Genomic DNA, 19382 nt, shown 5'->3' with positions numbered 1-19382 from the left:
ATCTGATGTAGCAGTGCCGAGTGTGCATCAGATGTGTAGTTGAGCAAAACTGACTCAGCACTGCTAAGTCTCTGCATTCGCATAGGAATGCATTGGCCAGCCTTCGGCCAATCAGCGCTGGCTCTGCCGGAGGAGGCGGAGTCTAAGGTCGGACCTGAATGGAGACTGGTGTGGAGCTATCTTAGACTCCGCCTCCTCCAGCAGAGCCAGCGCTGATTGGTCGAGTTCCGTACTCTGGCCAATCAGCACTGGCCAATGCATTTCTATGGGGAAAAGTTAGCTTGCGAAAATCGCAAACTGACAGGGATTTCCATGAAATAAAGTGACTTTTATGCCCCCAGACATGCTTCCCCTGCTGTCCCAGTGTCATTCCAGGGTGTTGGTATCATTTCCTGGGGTGTCATAGTGGACTTGGTGACCCTCCAGACACGAATTTGGGTTTCCCCCTTAACGAGTTTATGTTCCCCATAGACTATAATGGGGTTCGAAACCCATTCGAACACTCGAACAGTGAGCGGCTGTTCGAATCGAATTTCGAACCTCGAACATTTTAGTGTTCGCTCATCTCTAGTCTTAATGATAGGATCCCTTTAAATAACCAATGACTCACAGTTGACATGCATAGTAAATGTGCGAGGCATTACAGCAATTTAATAAAGTATTCAGCATTTAAAATGCACTGTGTAAACACAGCTTTAGGCTTTTACGTTGTAAAAATGCAGCGTTTTGGTTGCAGCAGAATCGCTGCGGCAAAAAACACTGTATTTTATTTTACCTGCAAAGTGGATGGGATTCTGGATAATCCCATCCACACATTTCAGAAAAAAATCTGCAGCGGAAATGCTGCGATGTCAAAGATGCAGGCGATTTGCAAATTACACCATGTCAATTATACCTACAGACATGCTGGCGTTTTCCGTACAAGTATACAGTAATAGAAGCAAAAAGTCTGCAGAGGAAAACTGTACCCCATGGCGGGAAACAGACTCTGAGCATTAAGGCTATCTACGATACTAGGAGTTCCTGTACTGTAGTCACTATGGGATCTTATGTTGCAGATAGGCAGGGACATACTGATAACTATAATGCTAAGGATCCATCTCCTGGAATAATGAACAAGTCAGTAAATTTGGCACACACACTCAGTAGTGTTAAACCAACCTAAAAGGGGTATCCAGCATTTCCCAATATAGCAGATGACCGGAATATGACTACATAGGAAAAAATGTAAAAAAAATGAGAGGAAATACAGCTACACCCGGACTGCAACCCCTTCATTCTCAGGATTGTTCAGGATCCTGGCCTTCAGACCATCCCCAACCAGAACATGGTTCTGTATCCCAGTGATAATCCATCAATTTCTATCAGAAACCTGTGAATTTCTGGTCTAATATAAAACTAGGAACATAGTTAAATCTTCTGAATCTTGTGGGAAATGCATCTTAAAAATTGTTTTTGCAAATTTTCCATAGCTTAAATAGCAATTCCCAAATACTATGTTATTATTAGAATTCATCAATTTTATTATATTCTAACCATTTCCTTGTAACGCCAAATGTTTTCTCCTCAACGGCTAATTCAGACAGTCTTGTATCCATGTTCAACTTAAAGGGATATTCCCCTTTTCCTGTAAAGTAATGGCATATCACTAGACTGTGCTGCCGGACCCCCACCAAACTAATTGATTTGGAGATCCTATCTAGTGCTGCATCCCATCGCTGTTTCCATGCATAGCAGCGTAATGATTACCTGCTGAGCAGATGACAATTTACTTGACTGGTGCCATCTGCAGCTCCCAGCATAGTCGGGTGGCCGGTGGTGCTATATCTCTGGTGCAGCCTCGTCATTCTCCGGATTTGTTGGCATCCTAGTGTTCCCATTAGGTTCCTAAAGGTCAGATCCCACTGACTATAAAGGGATACCATATATCAGCAATCGCTGTTTTTGTCAATATGCAAGTGAACTCTTTGGAGCAACGAGGGCATTGCCATTGCTCCCAAGAGGTAAGAAGAGGTAACTGCAATATCTTGGCAATGGACGTAGAAATTCACAAGTGGAAACAGATTTAGGTGACTCTATTCTAGCTGGATTGATATTCCGGGGTCTGGTTACAGGTACCCTTTAAAGGGGTATCTGAACCTCTATTTACGAGCAGACTCCTGTTAAACACAATGATAATACACCCCTCTGAATGAGGCCTAATGTAGAGTCTTAGCCAAGTTTTAGATTGTCCTGGGTTTCTTGGAATCGGTTCTCGTGTGGCATTTTGTTTATTGCATGCCACCGCTTATACCAGGACCCATACAAGAGACTTCTCTGGCAGAATTCCTGAACTGTAGGAAAATAATCTTGTTTTCTTCTGTGGCTATTGCAACACTGTCAAATGACCAATAAATCATAAGATACTTGTGAAGATCACATTTTTGGGGCTGGCAGCTTGTATTGTCTTTAAGGGAAACATTTCCTGTTTGTTTCGCAGATATCAGGGAGGTCATCTGTATTATTTCAGGTTAAGAAATGTCATATTACTAAAACAATGGGATACAGTTGTATCAGTTTTATGGCAGCTGCTCTCAAATATGACCATTCACGTTCATGACAGTTCTTGGTATATTTAGAAGTGGAACTGGAAGTGTTAGCAGCAGCAGTCAGTCCGGTCACTGCCTATTATTTCTGCCTTATAAAAATGGAATATGATTGATTATTCAACATCGCTATTCTATATGTGTTAGCTATTACCCTTCTGAGCACACTTAGTATGAGGGAAACATTTACTGCCTGCTTTGTATTTTTACATATACAGCAGAGCTAGGTTTGCCTGCAATAACCGGTAAAACTTTAATTTTCTGTCATGTACTAGAAGAATGATACCTTGAGAATGATTGTTTGCTGTATGGCCACACATATGAATTTCATAGAGGGACTGTCCTCTAGGATGGAACTGTGCTTGGTCCTCTACAGTGTGATCGATGAATGTGATGTGATGTCGCGTTTCCTCCGATCACTTCAGGTCATCCATTTAGAAGTCCCAAAATAACCCTTTAACCCCTTGCTGCACCCATGACGTGAAAGTATGTTATGGCACACTGAGATTGAAAACTGTTCTGGTAAACTAAGGCTGTCCTTGTATTCTCATCTGAATGGCCACCTTGTAACATAACACGTCCCCTGCAGTGACCCAGCTGGGAAAAAAACTGACTACCTGCAGCTTGCCCAGGCAAAATGAGTTGATAGCCCTGGAAGCTGAACTGTGAAAAGCGTTGTCGATGAGTCAAACTTCCACCAACCTGTTATTTATGGCCTACCCTAAAGACAGGACATCAATTTAGAAGTCCTGGAAAACCCCTTTTATTTCAGGTTGGAACAACAAGATATACTTATGTATTGCCAGTGCAGGAAACACAGACAATGAAAGAAATGGAAGTCTATTGTTTCCAGCAATGCTTCGAGCAATACAGCACAGAAAGCCTTCTAGTGCACACGAAATGCCCCCGTATATGTTCTTGACTATGGTATATGAAAATATATACTTCCTAGAAATATAATATTTCAGTTTTGACCCCATAGCATCAAGTGAAAAGTACCATACCCATTGCCATTGAGGTTTCAGTATTTAATAACTAAATTGCGGAATAAACCTCGCCTCCGTTCCAGCAGGTATACATAAATGTGAAATGTTCAGAATTCTCTCCCTTCTCTCACCCTCACAGACTTTCCTATAAGTTTAAAGTCCATATACCGAATGTCTAGAAATGAATATCTATTAACATTACCGTACGTCAAGTCTACTGCCTACACCGATGTAGCCGTACTTGTGAAACTTATATCAATTAGAAAATAATTAATCAATTTGGGTTTAGTTTACGAGATTTGTGTTAGTTATGTGGTTAAAGAATGACTGGCTCACATACACATTATCCTGTCCGATATATACTCTTCACCATTGGTCAGGATCTGTTTTGTCCGCCATTTGGGGGTTCTGTCCTGACGGCTGATAGCCTTCCTGTTAATATCTGAACACTTATTCTTGCTATCAAAAATATTAAAGGGGTTTTCTGGGCCCTAACAGCATTTTTGATACTGATGACGTATCTACCTGGCCCCTCCACTGATCAGCTGTTTCCGATGCCTTTGGGTGTTGGAAGTTGCTGTTATGGACGAGACTAAGAGCAGCTCTTCTACTATTCAATTAATAAGCAAAGATCTACAGAACCCAGCAAAAAACACCCAAAATCTGAGGTTTTAGCTCTGCCAACTCCCACCCTCTGAATTTTAACCAATGCAAATGTTGAAATCCAGAGGTAAAACACGTGGAATAATGAACATTTTCCTTACAGATTTAATAGGGGAAGTAAAAATGGCAAGAAAAATGCACCAAAAACTCAATAAAAAATGCTGCAGAAAAAATTGCAATCCATGCTGCCTTGGTATCGGTGATCTGTGGGGGTCTTGGGTGTCAGACCACTGCAGATCTAGATATCTTAAGATAAGTCATCAATCTCAGAAGCTGGATAACCCCTTTGGGCTTAAAATGGTTAAGAATACCATATCTTCTTTATTACAATGTAAGATTTCTCTGTTACCAGCTATCTGTACTTATAAAATATAAAGATGGGAGTCATCAAAGTTCAATAATAAACGTGATTCGCGTGAGATACAACACACTTCAGCATGGCGGGTGTGCGTTTATTGTATGTTTTATGACTACAGATTCTTCTTTTACCGCCATATAGCAACTTCCCATAATGTTAATAATAATCTCAGTCCCAGTAACACACAAAATGTGTTTTCAGCTATCAGGTTTGGACGAATGCCTCAAGCTGAGAAGGAGAAGCTTTTGGCTGAGATTTCCAGTGACATCGACCAGCTGAATCCAGAGTGCGCGGATCAACGAGTCCTGGCCAAGCACTTATATGACTCATATCTCAAGTCCTTCCCTTTAACAAAAGCTAAGGCCAGAGCCATATTGACAGGAAGGACAACAGACAAATCGGTGAGTGGGAGTTATGAGTGTAAATGATTTACTATGATTGTATTCTCTACCATTGGAAGACTTGTCCAGAATAAGTTCTGGAAGGTTATTTTCCTTTTATATAACACAAATCTTGAGATCTTCATGTATATTCTAAAATACGGGACATATTTTTAGACAAGGACATACAATATCTGCTGTGCAGACAATCAATAACTATGATATATGTTGAAAGCAGAGAGCTAGAAATTGCAGGGCAAAGTCAAAGCCAAATAATATCATATGTATTTTTGCATTAAAGGGGTGTTTTCTAGCAATTGTCTTCCAGGAACAGTGCCCCGCCATTCCATGGGTTGAGTCTGGTATTGCAGTTTAGCTATACTGAATTGAATGGGCCCGGACTCCGTTATGTACAAATTGTGCCATTGTTTTGGAAGAACTAAGCAATGTTCCCCTAACCTTGGATAAGGCCGAGTTCACATCTCCCTATGTATTTCTGGTTTTCTGTTCCCTCATAGGAGCAAAAAACTGAATATGACATATAGTAGAGCTGGATCCATCACAGCAGTCATCAGCAAAGTGCAGTGAACCACATTGACTTATCCATTGGCGTTGTCTTGGTCTCTGTCATTTTGGCAGAAAAAAATAGTTCTACATGCTTCACTATTTTACCCAACAACGACGATGACATATACAGCAGAAACTATGAATAAAGCTTCTAATACAGATGGGAACAGAGCCTAATCCACTGTGATTTTAGGGATCTTAGAAAGGCCAAGTGCTCTGAAGAAAAAAAAAAAAAAAAAGGAAAAAACATAACCAACACAATAAAAACATAATGCATGTATGTTAGCACCCAACAAAGGAAGAAAACGTATATACTCGAGTATAAGCCGAACTTTTCAGCACAGTTTTTGTGCTGAAAAAGCCCCCCTCGGCTTATACTCAAGTCAGCAAAAAAAAAAAAATATATATATATATGGTTTTTTTTAGGAGGGGGAGGGGGGGTCTATGAGCAGCCACAATATTAATGTATAGAATCTCCCATAAAATAGTGCAAAAAAAAAAAAAAGTTCTAAATCCCTCCTTTCCCTAGAATACATACAAAAGTAGAAATTGACTGTGAAACACAAACACATTAGGTATCCCTGTGTCTGAAAGTGCCCGGTCTACTGAATATAGGGTATCTGCAGTGCTCCTGTTCCGTCGGGAAGGGGTTAATAGGAGCACTGCAGATACCCTATATTCAGCCAGGCTGAATTCCAAGTGGGGGAAGAAAAAACAGTCCTCAAGCTCAGGGAAGGGGCAGACAGACAACCAAAACACCCCCTCCACTTTCCCAGAACCTACTGCACTCAAAAACTCCAACCATTTTAATTTTTGAAATTTTCCAGTAGCTGCTGCATTTCCCCCCTAGGCTTATACTCGAGTCAATAAGTTTTCACAGTTTTTTTAGGTAAAATTAGGGGGCTCGGCTTATATTCAGGTCGGCTTATACTCGAGTATATACGGTATACATATCAAAGGTTGGGAACAGGGCTTTGAAGTTGGACTTCAATTTTGATTCTTCTGTTTATCTACTGTCTGACTCTCACTCCAACACATTCCTCAATGGCTGACAGCCACAGTCAGTCAGAAGCAGTAAAGATCCTGTAGTCAAGTTAAAAAGCCAGTGATTGAGTTTCTATGAAAGTAAATCCGTAACAAACTATACATCTAATTATTATATTATATTGTTAATTGTATAATATAATTAAAACTGTTAATCCTTTTATTTTGGAACTGCAGTCAGAGTCTGTAATTTTTTTTCCACGCACAATTGGTCGTAACTGCAACTCCTACTCCACTGCCCTAGGATGGGTAGATGCCAACTTTTTTAGAATTACTACTTAGATCAAGTTGAAATACAAGTTTGGTATTATTTGTACTGCAGATGGTTCCTCTTATAGGAATTAGGGCATCCATAGATCTAAATTGGTAACATAGAACATTTTGGTGGATATATGAATAATATATACTGTTGGTCTTCTTCTTATAGCCTGTGGTGATCTATGATATGAACTCATTGATGATGGGAGAAGATCAGATCAAGTGCCAATACCTGAACCCTTATGTAGAACAAAATAAGGAAGTTGCAATTCGTATTTTCCAAAGATGTCAATCTCGATCCGTGGAAGCTGTACGGGAGATCACTGAATTTGCCAAAAACATACCAGGATTTGTCAATCTTGACCTTAATGACCAAGTAACTCTCTTAAAGTACGGGGTCCATGAGATCATATTTACAATGTTGGCCTCTCTCATGAATAAAGATGGTGTTCTCATCGCTGATGGACAAGGATTCATGACACGAGAGTTTCTCAAGAGCTTGAGGAAACCATTTGGTGACTTTATGGAGCCCAAGTTTGAATTTGCTGTAAGATTTAATGCACTAGAATTAGATGACAGTGACCTCGCCATCTTCATAGCTGTCATCATACTTAGTGGAGGTAAGATATGTTCTGTGCCAGTGGGTGTGTATGTTGGATTGTTATAGCATGGCATCCATCCCAGCTATACTTGGTAATGGGTAGATTTTATGAGATATGACTTCAATACTGGGCAGAGAGGAAGAATTTGTTAAAGTGTAACCATCTAGTAAACGTCAGATGAAAGCAATGTCATTTCAGGATAACTTTACTGGGTGTACTTCAGTACAGGTGGAGAAAGTATAATATAAGCAAGCTCAAACCAGACTTATTTATGTAGAAGTGGATTGTGACAGAAATTTGGGGTGTTTTCAGTCTATAAAATATTCTCCTTTTATTATATGTCATAATATTTTAAGCATATTATAATGAAATGGGAAATTTTATATGATCATGTGCAGAAAATGACCATAAACAGTCTATCTCTATCAGTTACTAAACCACAGTATGCCTCCTTAGTTAAAAATTAAAGATCTCCCTATGCGGGGGTGTAGGTGGGGAAGGGGGGAGTACAATAGGGACATAGGGACAAACTATGCATTTGCGGGTGGGATTTGCAACTATTTAAAACCACTTGAGGCTTACTGTATATACTCGAGTATAAGCCGAATTTTTCCAGCACAGTTTTTGTGCTGAAAAAGTCCCCCTCGGCTTATACTCGAGTCAAGCAAAAAAAAAAAAAAAAATTGGGGGGGGGGAGGGGGGTCTATGACCAGCCGCAATAGTAATGTATAGAATCTCCTATAAAATAGTAAAAAAAAAAACAGCTTTAAAAAAATATATAATAGAAAAATGAAGTAAATAAAAGTTGTAAATCCCTCCTTTCCCTAGAATACATATAAAAGTAGAAAATGACTGTGACACACATACACATTAGGTATCCCTGTGTCTGAAAGTGCCCGGTCTACTGAATATAGGGGATCTGCAGTGCTCCTGTTCCATCGGGAAGGGGTTAATAGGAGCACTGCAGATACGCTATATTCAGCCAGGCTGAATTCCAAGTGGGGGAAAAAAAACAGTCCTCAAGCTCAGGGAAGGGGCAGACAGACAACCAAAACACCCCCTCCCCTTCCCCAGTACCCAGCAACTACTGCACCCAAAAACTCCAACCATTTTAATTTTTGAAATTTTCCAGTAGCTACTGCATTCCCCCTCCTTGGCTTATACTTGAGTTAATAAGTTTTCCCAGTTTTTTGTGGTAAAATTAGGGGCCTCGGCTTATATTCGGGTCGGCTTATACTCGAGTATATTCGGTAAATAAGTGCCATTTCTGCCATCATCCATGCCATATTCTTTATCATTTATGCCAACATGGTGGCTCAGTGGTTAGCAATGCAGCTTTGCAGTGCTGGAGTCCTAGGTTTGAATCCTGCCAAGGACAACATCTGCAAGGAGTTTGTATGTTCTCCCCGTGTTTGCGTGGATTTCCTCCCATTCTACAAAGACATACTGATAGGAGAAAAAAAAAAAAGAAGTACATAGTGATCCCTATATGGGGCTCACAATCTACATTAAAAAATAATAATTAAATGACTCGGGCTGCTGTAGATTTGTGTAGGTGTTGAGGGGAAATGTCATGATAAGGTTCAAACTCTTCATGTATTAAAGTGGGCGCAAGGGGCATCAAGACCAGTGGGGGTTGCCCTCATTATTCCTAGTTGTGCTATTTCTAATACATACCATATGCTTTATGGAGGTGTATGTGGGCCCCACATGTTGTACCTGCAGCTATCAGACATTTTTCATTCAGACATCAATGCCGTGAATGTCTAAAATAGAAATTGTACAAATTTTCCTACTAGACAACATGGGATAACAGACACATAGATCAAAAATGACTCCTTTACCCCATGTGCATATTAATACATAATCATAAAGACTTTTATCGTCTCTTCTGTGCACAGACAAATAAATACGTAACAAGTATCTATTAATTCTGCAATGTGACAGCCGACAGCTGGTATACGGCACGCAAGGGGCAATCATTGGTAACAGCTTGGCCCGGATCCTGGTGTTGATACACTTTACTTTTTACCTGACATTTCTATAACAGAATATAATGTATTTTAGAAATAGCGTATACTTTGTCATATTTACAGTCAAGTAGATATCTATAACCAGTTACACTTTGTGGGAAAAAAAATTATCATTGAATCTACACCAGGTTTCTAACTTAGAAAACTTGCATATTTTGTTCAAAAAGTTCACATTTTTGAGCTTTGTTAATAGTGGGCAGGGTGTGAGTCCTTATAGCTCAGCAAATTTACACCAGAAAACTGATATAGACTAAGGCCTCACGTCATGTTTTTCATTGAATTTTTACAAAAATTTTCTCTGTTTTTGCTTCCCCTATGGAATGTAACATACTGTGTTTTGCAAAAACACAGAAAATGCAGTTTTTAGCAGCAGGTGGTTCAGTGCTATCCTCATGAATACATCAGACTCATAAGCATAGGTACACACTATTTTAATACTGGACATCATACACATTGGACTTGCACTGCACAAATGAAGCCTTCTTTTTTTTTTTTTTTTTTTTTTCTTTTTATAAATGTAGATTCTGAGCCCCACATAGAGCTCGCAATGTACATTTTTCCCTATCAGTATGTCTTTGGAATATGGGATGGAAATCCATGCAAACACGGGGAGAACATACAAACTCCTTGCAGGTGGTTTTTTTTTTTGCCCTTGGCGGGATTTGAACACCAGGACTCCAGCGCTGCAAGGCTGCAGTGAAATGAAGCCTTCTTTATCATGCCTGATCCCTATAGATATAACCTGTCCACTTGTATATATTGACTATATGTCATTAAATGGATCATTTGCCATTGCATTTATTTTTATTGCTCTTACAACACAGTATAATGACTTTTTATGACCACAGATATCCCTATCAGACCAATAACCTTGGATTAATTGCTCTTCATCTCATTCTTCCTCCAGATCGGCCTGGATTATTAAATGTTAAGCCAATAGAAGATATTCAGGACACTTTACTACAGGCCCTTGAACTCCAACTCAAGATGAACCACCCGGACTCCTCTCAGCTCTTTGCTAAACTTCTCCAAAAGATGACGGACCTTAGACAAGTAGTGACAGAACATGTCCAATTATTGCAAACTATAAGGAAAACGGAGGCCGAAATGAGCCTTCATCCACTCCTGCAAGAGATCTATAAGGACTTATATTGAAAGCAAGAGGCTGGTAAGGATATAGCCAGAAACTTTACCTACATTATTACTATATACTCAACCACAACTAAGAAGACGTGTTCGGAGTCTTCAACCACATCTCTAAGAGATCTCCAAGGACTTGTTCTGAATGTCCGACCATACCTGCCACTGACCTACAGCAAGTATTTTGTGATCCCTGGCATCTGTAATAGATTCATACCGACCTGTAGTGAACCTCCACCACTCCTGCAAGAGATCTACGGGGACCTGTACTGAACTAACCTTTTCTAATTATGTATTTTTACAATTTGCACTATTTTTATGAGGGAAACAGTAACAGCAGATAAATTACTGTGATAAAGCCTTAAAAGAAGCAAAGCTTTCATATAACTGGTCTATTTTATGCAACTGGTTTATAAAGCACATGTACAATTACTTTTAATAATAAAATATTTTACAAAAATGTGGATCTTAGTTATTTCTGACATCTGGGTTACAATTCAGACTGACGATATCATTATAATCACTTATTCTCTTCCTTGTTCCACCATAATACTGAGCTCTATGGAGGGGGTAGGCCAAACCACCAACTCTGATTCCTCTATTTTTTCCTACAGCTTGACTCTGACTCCTTCACTGGCTCTGACTCCTTCATAAATGTCTCACAACCGACAACTGACTCCAACCAAAACTTGCACAGACCTGGACTCCAACTCCACATATCTGGTAGTAGTGATCTTTCTGCAGTGCTCTTAATCTTCATTATTGGAAATTTTTAACCAAATGGCAGCCCAGAGCATTTGATATGATAGCTGGACACCAGGTTAACATATTGGACACATTTGGCTCCAATGCTGACTTAGGTTGTCATCTCCGTTGGTCAATAAATACTTTAAAAAAGTTAAAGCATCCACAGTAATTTATGGAAAACCTGACATAAAGTATACAATTTCCCCGGAGAGCCATTACATGGAAAACTAAGCATTGCCCAATGGCCATTCAATTCAATGGCCTGACTGTGTAATACAGCACAGGTTCTACAGAATGATGCAAGAATGTCTTTGTAGCCACGCTCCGCTATGCCCAAGAGATGAGGATCCTGAGTTGGAGATCTCAACTACATTAACTCAGAATTCATGATATATTCAAGGTAACCTGAGCTGTTAAAGGGATTCTATAATTAGATAGACATTTAGCAAAATCCATGTCAGAATAGCCTTAAGAAAGGCTATTCAAATCCTACCTTTATATGTCTTCTCTGCACCGCTGTTTGGTATACAGTCCTATGAAAAAGTTTGGGCACCCCTATTAATCTTAATCATTTTTAGTTCTAAATATTTTGGTGTTTATAACAGCCATTTCAGTTTGATATATCTAATAACTGATGGACACAGTAATATTTCAGGATTGAAATTAGGTTTATTGTACTAACAGAAAATGTGCAATATGCATTAAACCAAAATTTGACCGATGCAAAAGTATGGGCACCTCAACAGAAAAGTGACATTAATATTTAGTAGATCCTCCTTTTGCAAAGATAACAGCCTCTAGTCGCTTCCTGTAGCTTTTAATCAGTTCCTGGATCCTGGATAAAGGTATTTTGGACAAACAATTCAAGTTCAGTTAAGTTAGATGGTCGCCGAGCATGGACAGCCCGCTTCAAATCATCCCACAGATGTTCAATGATATTCAGGTCTGGGGACTGGGATGGCCATTCCAGAACATTGTAATTGTTCCTCTGCATGAATGCCTGAGGATTTGGAGCGGTGTTTTGGATCATTGTCTTGCTGAAATATCCATCCCCGGCGTAACTTCAACTTCGTCACTGATTCTTGAACATTATTCTCAAGAATCTGCTGATACTGAGTGGAATCCATGCGACTCTCAACTTTAACAAGATTCCCGATGCCGGCATTGGCCACACAGCCCCAAAGCATGATGGAACCTCCACCAAATTTTACAGTGGGTAGCATGTGTTTTTCTTGGAATGCTGTTTCTTTTTGGACGCCATGCATAACGCCTTTTTTTTATAACCAAACAACTCAATTTTTGTTTCCAAAATGAAGCTGCCTTGTCCAAATGTGCTTTTTCATACCTCAGGCAACTCTATTTGTGGCGTACGTGCAGAAACGGCTTCTTTCTCATCACTCTCCCATACAGCTTCTATTTGTGCAAAGTGCGCTGTATAGTTGACCGATGCACAGTGACACCATCTGCAGCAAGATGATGCTGCAGCTCTTTGGAGGTGGTCTGTGGATTGTCCTTGACTGTTCTCACCATTCTTCTTCTCTGCCTTTCTGATATTTTTCTTGGCCTGCCACTTCTGGGCTTAACAAGAACTATCCCTGTGGTCTCCCATTTCCTTACTATGTTCCTCACAGTGGAAACTGACAGGTTAAATCTCTGAGACAACTTTTTGTATCCTTCCCCTGAACAACTATGTTGAACAATCTTTGTTTTCAGATCATTTGAGAGTTGTTTTGAGTAGCCCATGATGCCACTCTTCAGAGGAGATTCAAATAGGAGATCAACTTGCAATTGGCCACCTTAAATACCTTTTCTTATGATTGGATACATCTGGCTATGAAGTTCAAAGCTCACTGAGGTTACAAAACCAATTTTGTGCTTCAGTAAGTCAGTAAAAAGTAGTTAGGGGAATTCAAATCAATAAAATGATAAGGGTGCCCATACTTTTGCACCGGTCAAATTTTGGTTTAATGCATATTGCACATTTTCTGTTAGTACAATAAACCTCATTTCAATCCTGAAATATTACTGTGTCCATCAGTTATTAGATATATCAAACTGAAATGGCTGTTGCAAACACCAAAATATTTAGAACAAAAAATGATTAAGATTAATAGGGGTGCCCAAACTTTTTCATAGGACTGTATATTCCCAATTTCTTCATTATGGTAATGAGTTTTCTTGCAGCACTGGGGCAGTCCCCAGCGCTCAAACAGCATTGGGGGTGCCCCCTGTGCTGCAAGAAAACGATTCAGTGCTGCCTTCTTCTTGTTCTCCACCTCTTCTCTCCTCTTTGGCCACAGGAAAATGGCTGACTGCACCCACCGTGCATGTCTGTCGGCCATTTTCCTGTGGCCTCTCCTGTTTGAGTGATGGGGACCGCCCCCAGTGCTGCTCATTACCATAATGAAGAAACCGGGAATATATACCGAACGGCAGCGCAGAGAAGACTTCTAAAATTAGGGGTAGAATAGCCTTTGTTAAGGCTATTCCAACGTGGCTTTTGCTAAAAACGGGATTCTAATGATAGAATCCCTTTAATGGTAAACATAATTTAAAAATAAATAGGTATGTATCAGAACATTCAAGTAATGCTATATATAGATGTATATATATCACTTAGGGCTCGTTCACATCTGCACCCGGTCATGCATGCAGAAGACGGAAAGCTCAGAACGGACTCTGCGCGCTAATGTGAACCTAGCGTCAATAGGTTACAAAATTAGCAAAAACATAGCTAATAAATATTTGCCTTCACTTAAATGAGAAGAAGTATTTTTCAGTGATTGCGGTGACCTTGTGACTGAGAATACTTTTATGCATTTTCAGAAAAATTTTTGACATATTTTTGAACAGTTGTTTTGTAAAAACTATTTGTAAAAAAACGTTAAAGCACCAAATACTAAGACAGACTCATCATACATATGAAATAGCTGTCTTTCAATAACCAGCTATTACTATTGAAGTCTCCGCTCCGTGTTGTACTCAGTTGAAAGAGCAGAATAATCTGCCACCAGACACCTCTGACTGGTCATGTTGAAATCCTTCTGTCCAAACTTTCCTTCTTTAATCTGTCTTCAAGGAGCCTTTGGGACATTAGATGGTCTGCCAGGCAACATTAAACTAAAGTGTATGGTCATCTGAACAGCTTGGAATTATCTTCACATATAGGAACACTTTAATGGAAATAGTTTGTCGCCATATTGTCCTGGCCTTTGTAACTTCTTTTTAAACCAAAAAGTAGTCAAATATTTCCTTCAGTTCTGAAGTAGACTAACAAACCGTATTTCTATGAAGATGTGTTAGCTGCTTCACATGGTTATTACACCTATCATTAGATTAAATATAGGGTATTAGGGATATAGTTTGGTTATAGAAATTACGTTCAGCAAAATGTATCTGACAACATGGATTTGGACTGATGTCGCCGCTCTGTGAATCCCTCTGTTGTCAAAATAACGGTTCTGTTATCCGCGATTCACCAATCCCTCCGACTCCTTCATTTGAGGGACTGGTGACGTTCCAAAGCCACAGACTTCCACAGATCTTATCTACTCGCATGTCTAAATGACAGCTCTGGAACTAAGATTCATTCTTGACAATTGTTCCAGTATTTATATAGTGAAATACAACTACAGACTTTTTTCTGAAATAAAAATTACACAAATGCAAAACTTGCAGGGGCTTTCCAAGACTTCAAGTGCACAGGAGCTGAGCTGTTATAGCATGGTATGGCCATGCCAGAAGATTTATCAAGACTGGCGTTTCATATGCCTATGAAAGAAAGAAAAAAGCCCTCAAGTTCTAAATGGCCTTGTCTTTGGAGGTCCAGTCTCTGGAGACTGTTCACGTGAGCACTTACACAGATGATCCTTAAATTCAGTGGTTTATTGTGAGATTATGTGAACATTGGTCATGACATCATCATTTCAGGTCCCATGAAGAATCATAAACTCCAGGGACCAGACCTGCACTGCTGAAACAGATGAACATTTAGGGCCTGTTCACACGGGCACTTAGGGGGCGGATTATAGTGCAGAATCCACGTCTTAATCCACCCCCTCACAATGGTTGTCTATGGAGACTGCTAGTGTTCTTTCTTCCGCTAGCGGCATGTTGCCGTTACCAGAAAAAAGAAGCGAGATGCCCTTTCTTTAGGCGGATTCCGCAGCTCGTTGAGCCGCGGCGTCCGCAATGCAGCAGCAGCCTCCGGAGTCGGCCCATTCATTTGAGCCTACTCTGGAGGGAGAAGCCGCGACAGTCGTGGCAGGCGGATTTTGGCCCAAGAGTGACGTGGCTCCCCACGTCACTCTTGGTGCCAAAATCCGTCTTTCCGCCCCCCGTGTGAACTAGCCTTAGAAGGGGAATTTTTCTTTGTTTTATAGACTTATTTACTTTCTGGACAATTTTGTTTAACCCCGTTAAGGAAGAGGCCCCACGTTGTAAAACTCTGCATTTTTTGTTCTTTTCGGGGTTTTCTAGCCAAAGCCAAGAATGACTACAAAAAGAATGCACTTCTATTAATATAAGACTATAGGGAAGTACTTACAGATGTGGGCAAAATTGTTGTTCCCCCTCGTTTAATGAAAGAAAAACCCACAATGGTCACAGAAATAACTTGAATCTGACAAAAGTAAAAACAAATGAAATTCGAACATTGCTTTTCACTTCAACAGAATTTTTTTAAAACTAAAACTCACGAAACAGGCCTGGACAGAAATGATGGTTCCCTTAACATAATATTTTGTTGCACAACCTTTTGAGGCAATCGCTGCAATCACACGATTCCTGTAACTGTCAATGAGACTTCTGCACCTCACAACAGGTATTTTGGCCCCTCCTCATAAGCAAACTGCTCCAATTGTCTCGGGTGTGAAGGGGTCTTTTCCAGACGGAATTTTTCAGCTCCTTCCAAAGATGCTCAATAGGATTTAGGTCAGGGCTCATAGAAGGCCACTTCAGGATAATCCAATATTTTCCTCTTAGCCATTCTTGGGTGTTTTAGCTGTGTGTTTTGAATCATTATCCTGTTGTAAGACCCATGACCTGCGACTGAGACCAAGCTTTCTGACAATGGGCAGCACATTTCTCTCTAGAATCCCTTGATAGTCTTTCATTGAACCCTGCACAGATTCAAGACACCCTGTGCCAGATGCAGCAAAGCAGCCCCAGATCATAACAGAGCCTCCTCCATGTTTCACAGTAGGGACAGTGTGCTTCATTTTTCCGTCTGTGAACATATGATGTGCCTTGCCAACAATTTTTTCCACGTGTGTGTATTTTTACCTTCGGCTCAATCCACTCATGAAATCAACAAAATAAAATAAAATTATTTTCCACAACATGGGGCCTTAGCCTAAGGGTTCTAAGAAATGTTTCTAGAACTGCAAAACCACAATCACATAATAAACAGGAGCTTTGCAAATAGCTTATGTATACAATGCCTAGAGCATACATGACTCATAAAGGGAGGGACAGAGTTATGCAACTGGTATCTAGTAAGTATGCATGACGCCTGGATGTTAACAGTTGTCTACCTCTAATTTTTTTCTATACCCTTTCAGATAAAATCTAGCTTAAAAAATGGAGTCCTCATGTAGAACCCCCTCTATTAGCTAATGCCAAGGATCCTCTGGTGAGCCAAGGCTTTGACATAATAAGGGGCTCTCCATACAAGTCCTAAAGGTCCAGAAGAAGACAACCTCATTTGGAGGAGACTTTGGAGCCAATAATGTGCCTATTAGACGTTGTTAAAGATAAGTTCATGGAGTGCAAAGATATCATCTATATACTGATATTAAAATTGGTCTCCACAAGTTCTGTGTAGACAGAGGGTGGTACTCCATCCATGTCAGTACTCCATTCCAACATTACAGGATAGAGAGAGGGTTGCTGATCCCTTATTTGACAATATAATATACAGTTTGGAGTTGGTTTGGCTTATCTGTGTACTCAAGTATCTTCCAAGTGACTGAAGTTGTATGTTTCTGATTTATAGTGATCATATTAGTAATATGGATAGGTTAGGTAATACCCAAACATTTTGTCATGGAAAGAAATTTCATAAAACCAGATTGTCAACCAGTGTTCAAGAGCAAACACTAAATTTATCACTCATAGAAATGTAGACAGGACGTCTCCGCGAAATGTACTACACGAAACAGCCAGTAAGTGAAACACCTGAAGGAACTTCCCTGAGTCCTATTCACACATAAGACAAACTGGAGTCTCTGTAAGGCTAAGCCCCCACATTGCGGAACACAGCTAAAAAACACTGCTGAAAAAACGCAGCAGAAGCACATCATGTTTTATTCCACAGCGTTTTTCATTGTTTTTTCTCTGTGCTTTTTCTCCCCCATTAAAACTATAGGGAAACTGTGAGCATTTCTGCAGGTAAAATGTTCATGCTACATACGCTGCTGGTACGGTAAAATGCAGCGGTTTTTTTCTGCTGCATTTTCACAAAGTGGGGCCTTAGTGTTCGGTTAGGTTCACAGTAAGATGCAGACGGTGCCCCCTCTGTCTGGTGTACATCTGCATTCACCCCATGTTAAAAAAACATGACTGAATCTTTCTTTGATCGTGATTTTTATGTCTCTGATGAAAGAAAAAGGGTTGGTTTACAATCTTGTACTTCACAATCTACTTTCCTGTCCGCATGACTCGTGTGGAGATCTCGCGGAAAGCACACGGACCCCATTATAGTCTATGGGGTCCGTATGCTTTCACTGCACACCGCTTGCCAGTGCGTTTGGTAGTCCACATAGGGACCCCCCCGAACGGATTACCAAACGCAGATGTGAACCAACCCAAAGTCCTGCATGAATGACTCTTTCTTCCATTATAAAAGTTAAGAAATATGAAAGAAGAAAGTGTCCACTGTGTTTTTCCATTATATTCAATGGGAACATACGCAGAAAGAGGGTCCATCTGTGTCCGTTACTCCACCACCATTAATATCCGTTGCTGTCATCCAATGATGAATGACAGCAACATACTGTAATAATGGGAGTGCAAATGAATATAAATTTCCTTGAAGCCAGGAGTTGTGATGTAATAACAAAAGAAGATATACTCAGCCATCTCTTTTCTTGAAGCTCCAGCGCAGACTTCACTCCATCAAAACTAAAGTACCACCCACATCCATAACAGTACCTTGTTGTATAATGACATGGGGGCACTTGTTAAGTCTTGTTTGATAACATTTTTTATTTTAAAGCATACTGTGTTTTTTGCAATCCTGCCCTATCTCGTGACTGATCATCATGGTGATTGACTTCAATGGAGAAACATAACTTCTAAAAACAAGTATAAGCATTGTAGATTTCTATGGACGCCACCCTAGGAACACTTACACAACCGGGTGCTAAAATGTGATTTTCACACAGCTAACAGCACTGGTATGGCTTTTCAGCTCTATAATGTTAATAATATTCTTTTCATTTATATGGCGCCAACAGTTCCGTAGCATTTTACAAATCCTAGGTTTCATGTGCAGACAAAAGCAGACATTACAAACTAAGGGCGGGTTCACACCTGCGTTCGTTGTCCAGTTTGTGTAATCCGACCGGTTTCTGTCTTCTGCCCTGCGAAACTGGACAGGAAACCGAAACCCGAAGGTCAGCTTTCAAACCCATTCACTTTGAATGGGTTTGCAAAGGTAATTGCCCGTGTGTGTCTTCTGTCTGTCCGCAGGGAAACTGGTTTTTTTTTTTTTTTTTTTAATGGGACACAGAGTCCTGCATGTCCTTCAAGTGAATGGGTTTGAAAGCTGACCCGGGGGCAGAAGACGGGAATCGGACGGATTACACAAACTGGACGACAAGAGCAAGTGTGAACCCGCCCTTATACAGTAATCAGCCAATGAGTGAAGTTTCTGCTCACAAGTGCTTACAATCTATGGGGAAATAGAAGTGACACAAAAGGTGGAAGTGCTTGCACAATGGTCAACGAACGCTCATGTAAGAGAGAACAGGAAAATGGCCAACAGACATGCGCAGTCATCATTTTTGGCTGAAGATG

At 40.2% G+C, this 19382-nt stretch overlaps 1 protein-coding gene across 1 annotated transcript in view; it reads left to right on the top strand.

The window, feature by feature from the left end:
* The window catches only part of PPARG (peroxisome proliferator activated receptor gamma), a 49471-nt gene extending 38449 nt beyond the window's left edge, over nt 1–11022 (top strand). The window contains exons 5-7 of the mRNA XM_075286944.1: nt 4794–4993; nt 7011–7461; nt 10384–11022. Coding sequence (XP_075143045.1) covers nt 4794–4993; nt 7011–7461; nt 10384–10631 — 899 coding nt within the window. The 3' untranslated portion in view covers nt 10632–11022. The remainder of the gene's footprint in view (nt 1–4793; nt 4994–7010; nt 7462–10383) is intronic.
* The last annotated feature ends 8360 nt before the right edge of the window (nt 11023–19382 follow it).

Source organism: Leptodactylus fuscus, chromosome 9, assembly GCF_031893055.1.
Source record: "Leptodactylus fuscus isolate aLepFus1 chromosome 9, aLepFus1.hap2, whole genome shotgun sequence".
NCBI lineage: Eukaryota > Metazoa > Chordata > Amphibia > Anura > Leptodactylidae > Leptodactylus > Leptodactylus fuscus.
This window is presented reverse-complemented; position numbering and strand designations above follow the sequence as displayed.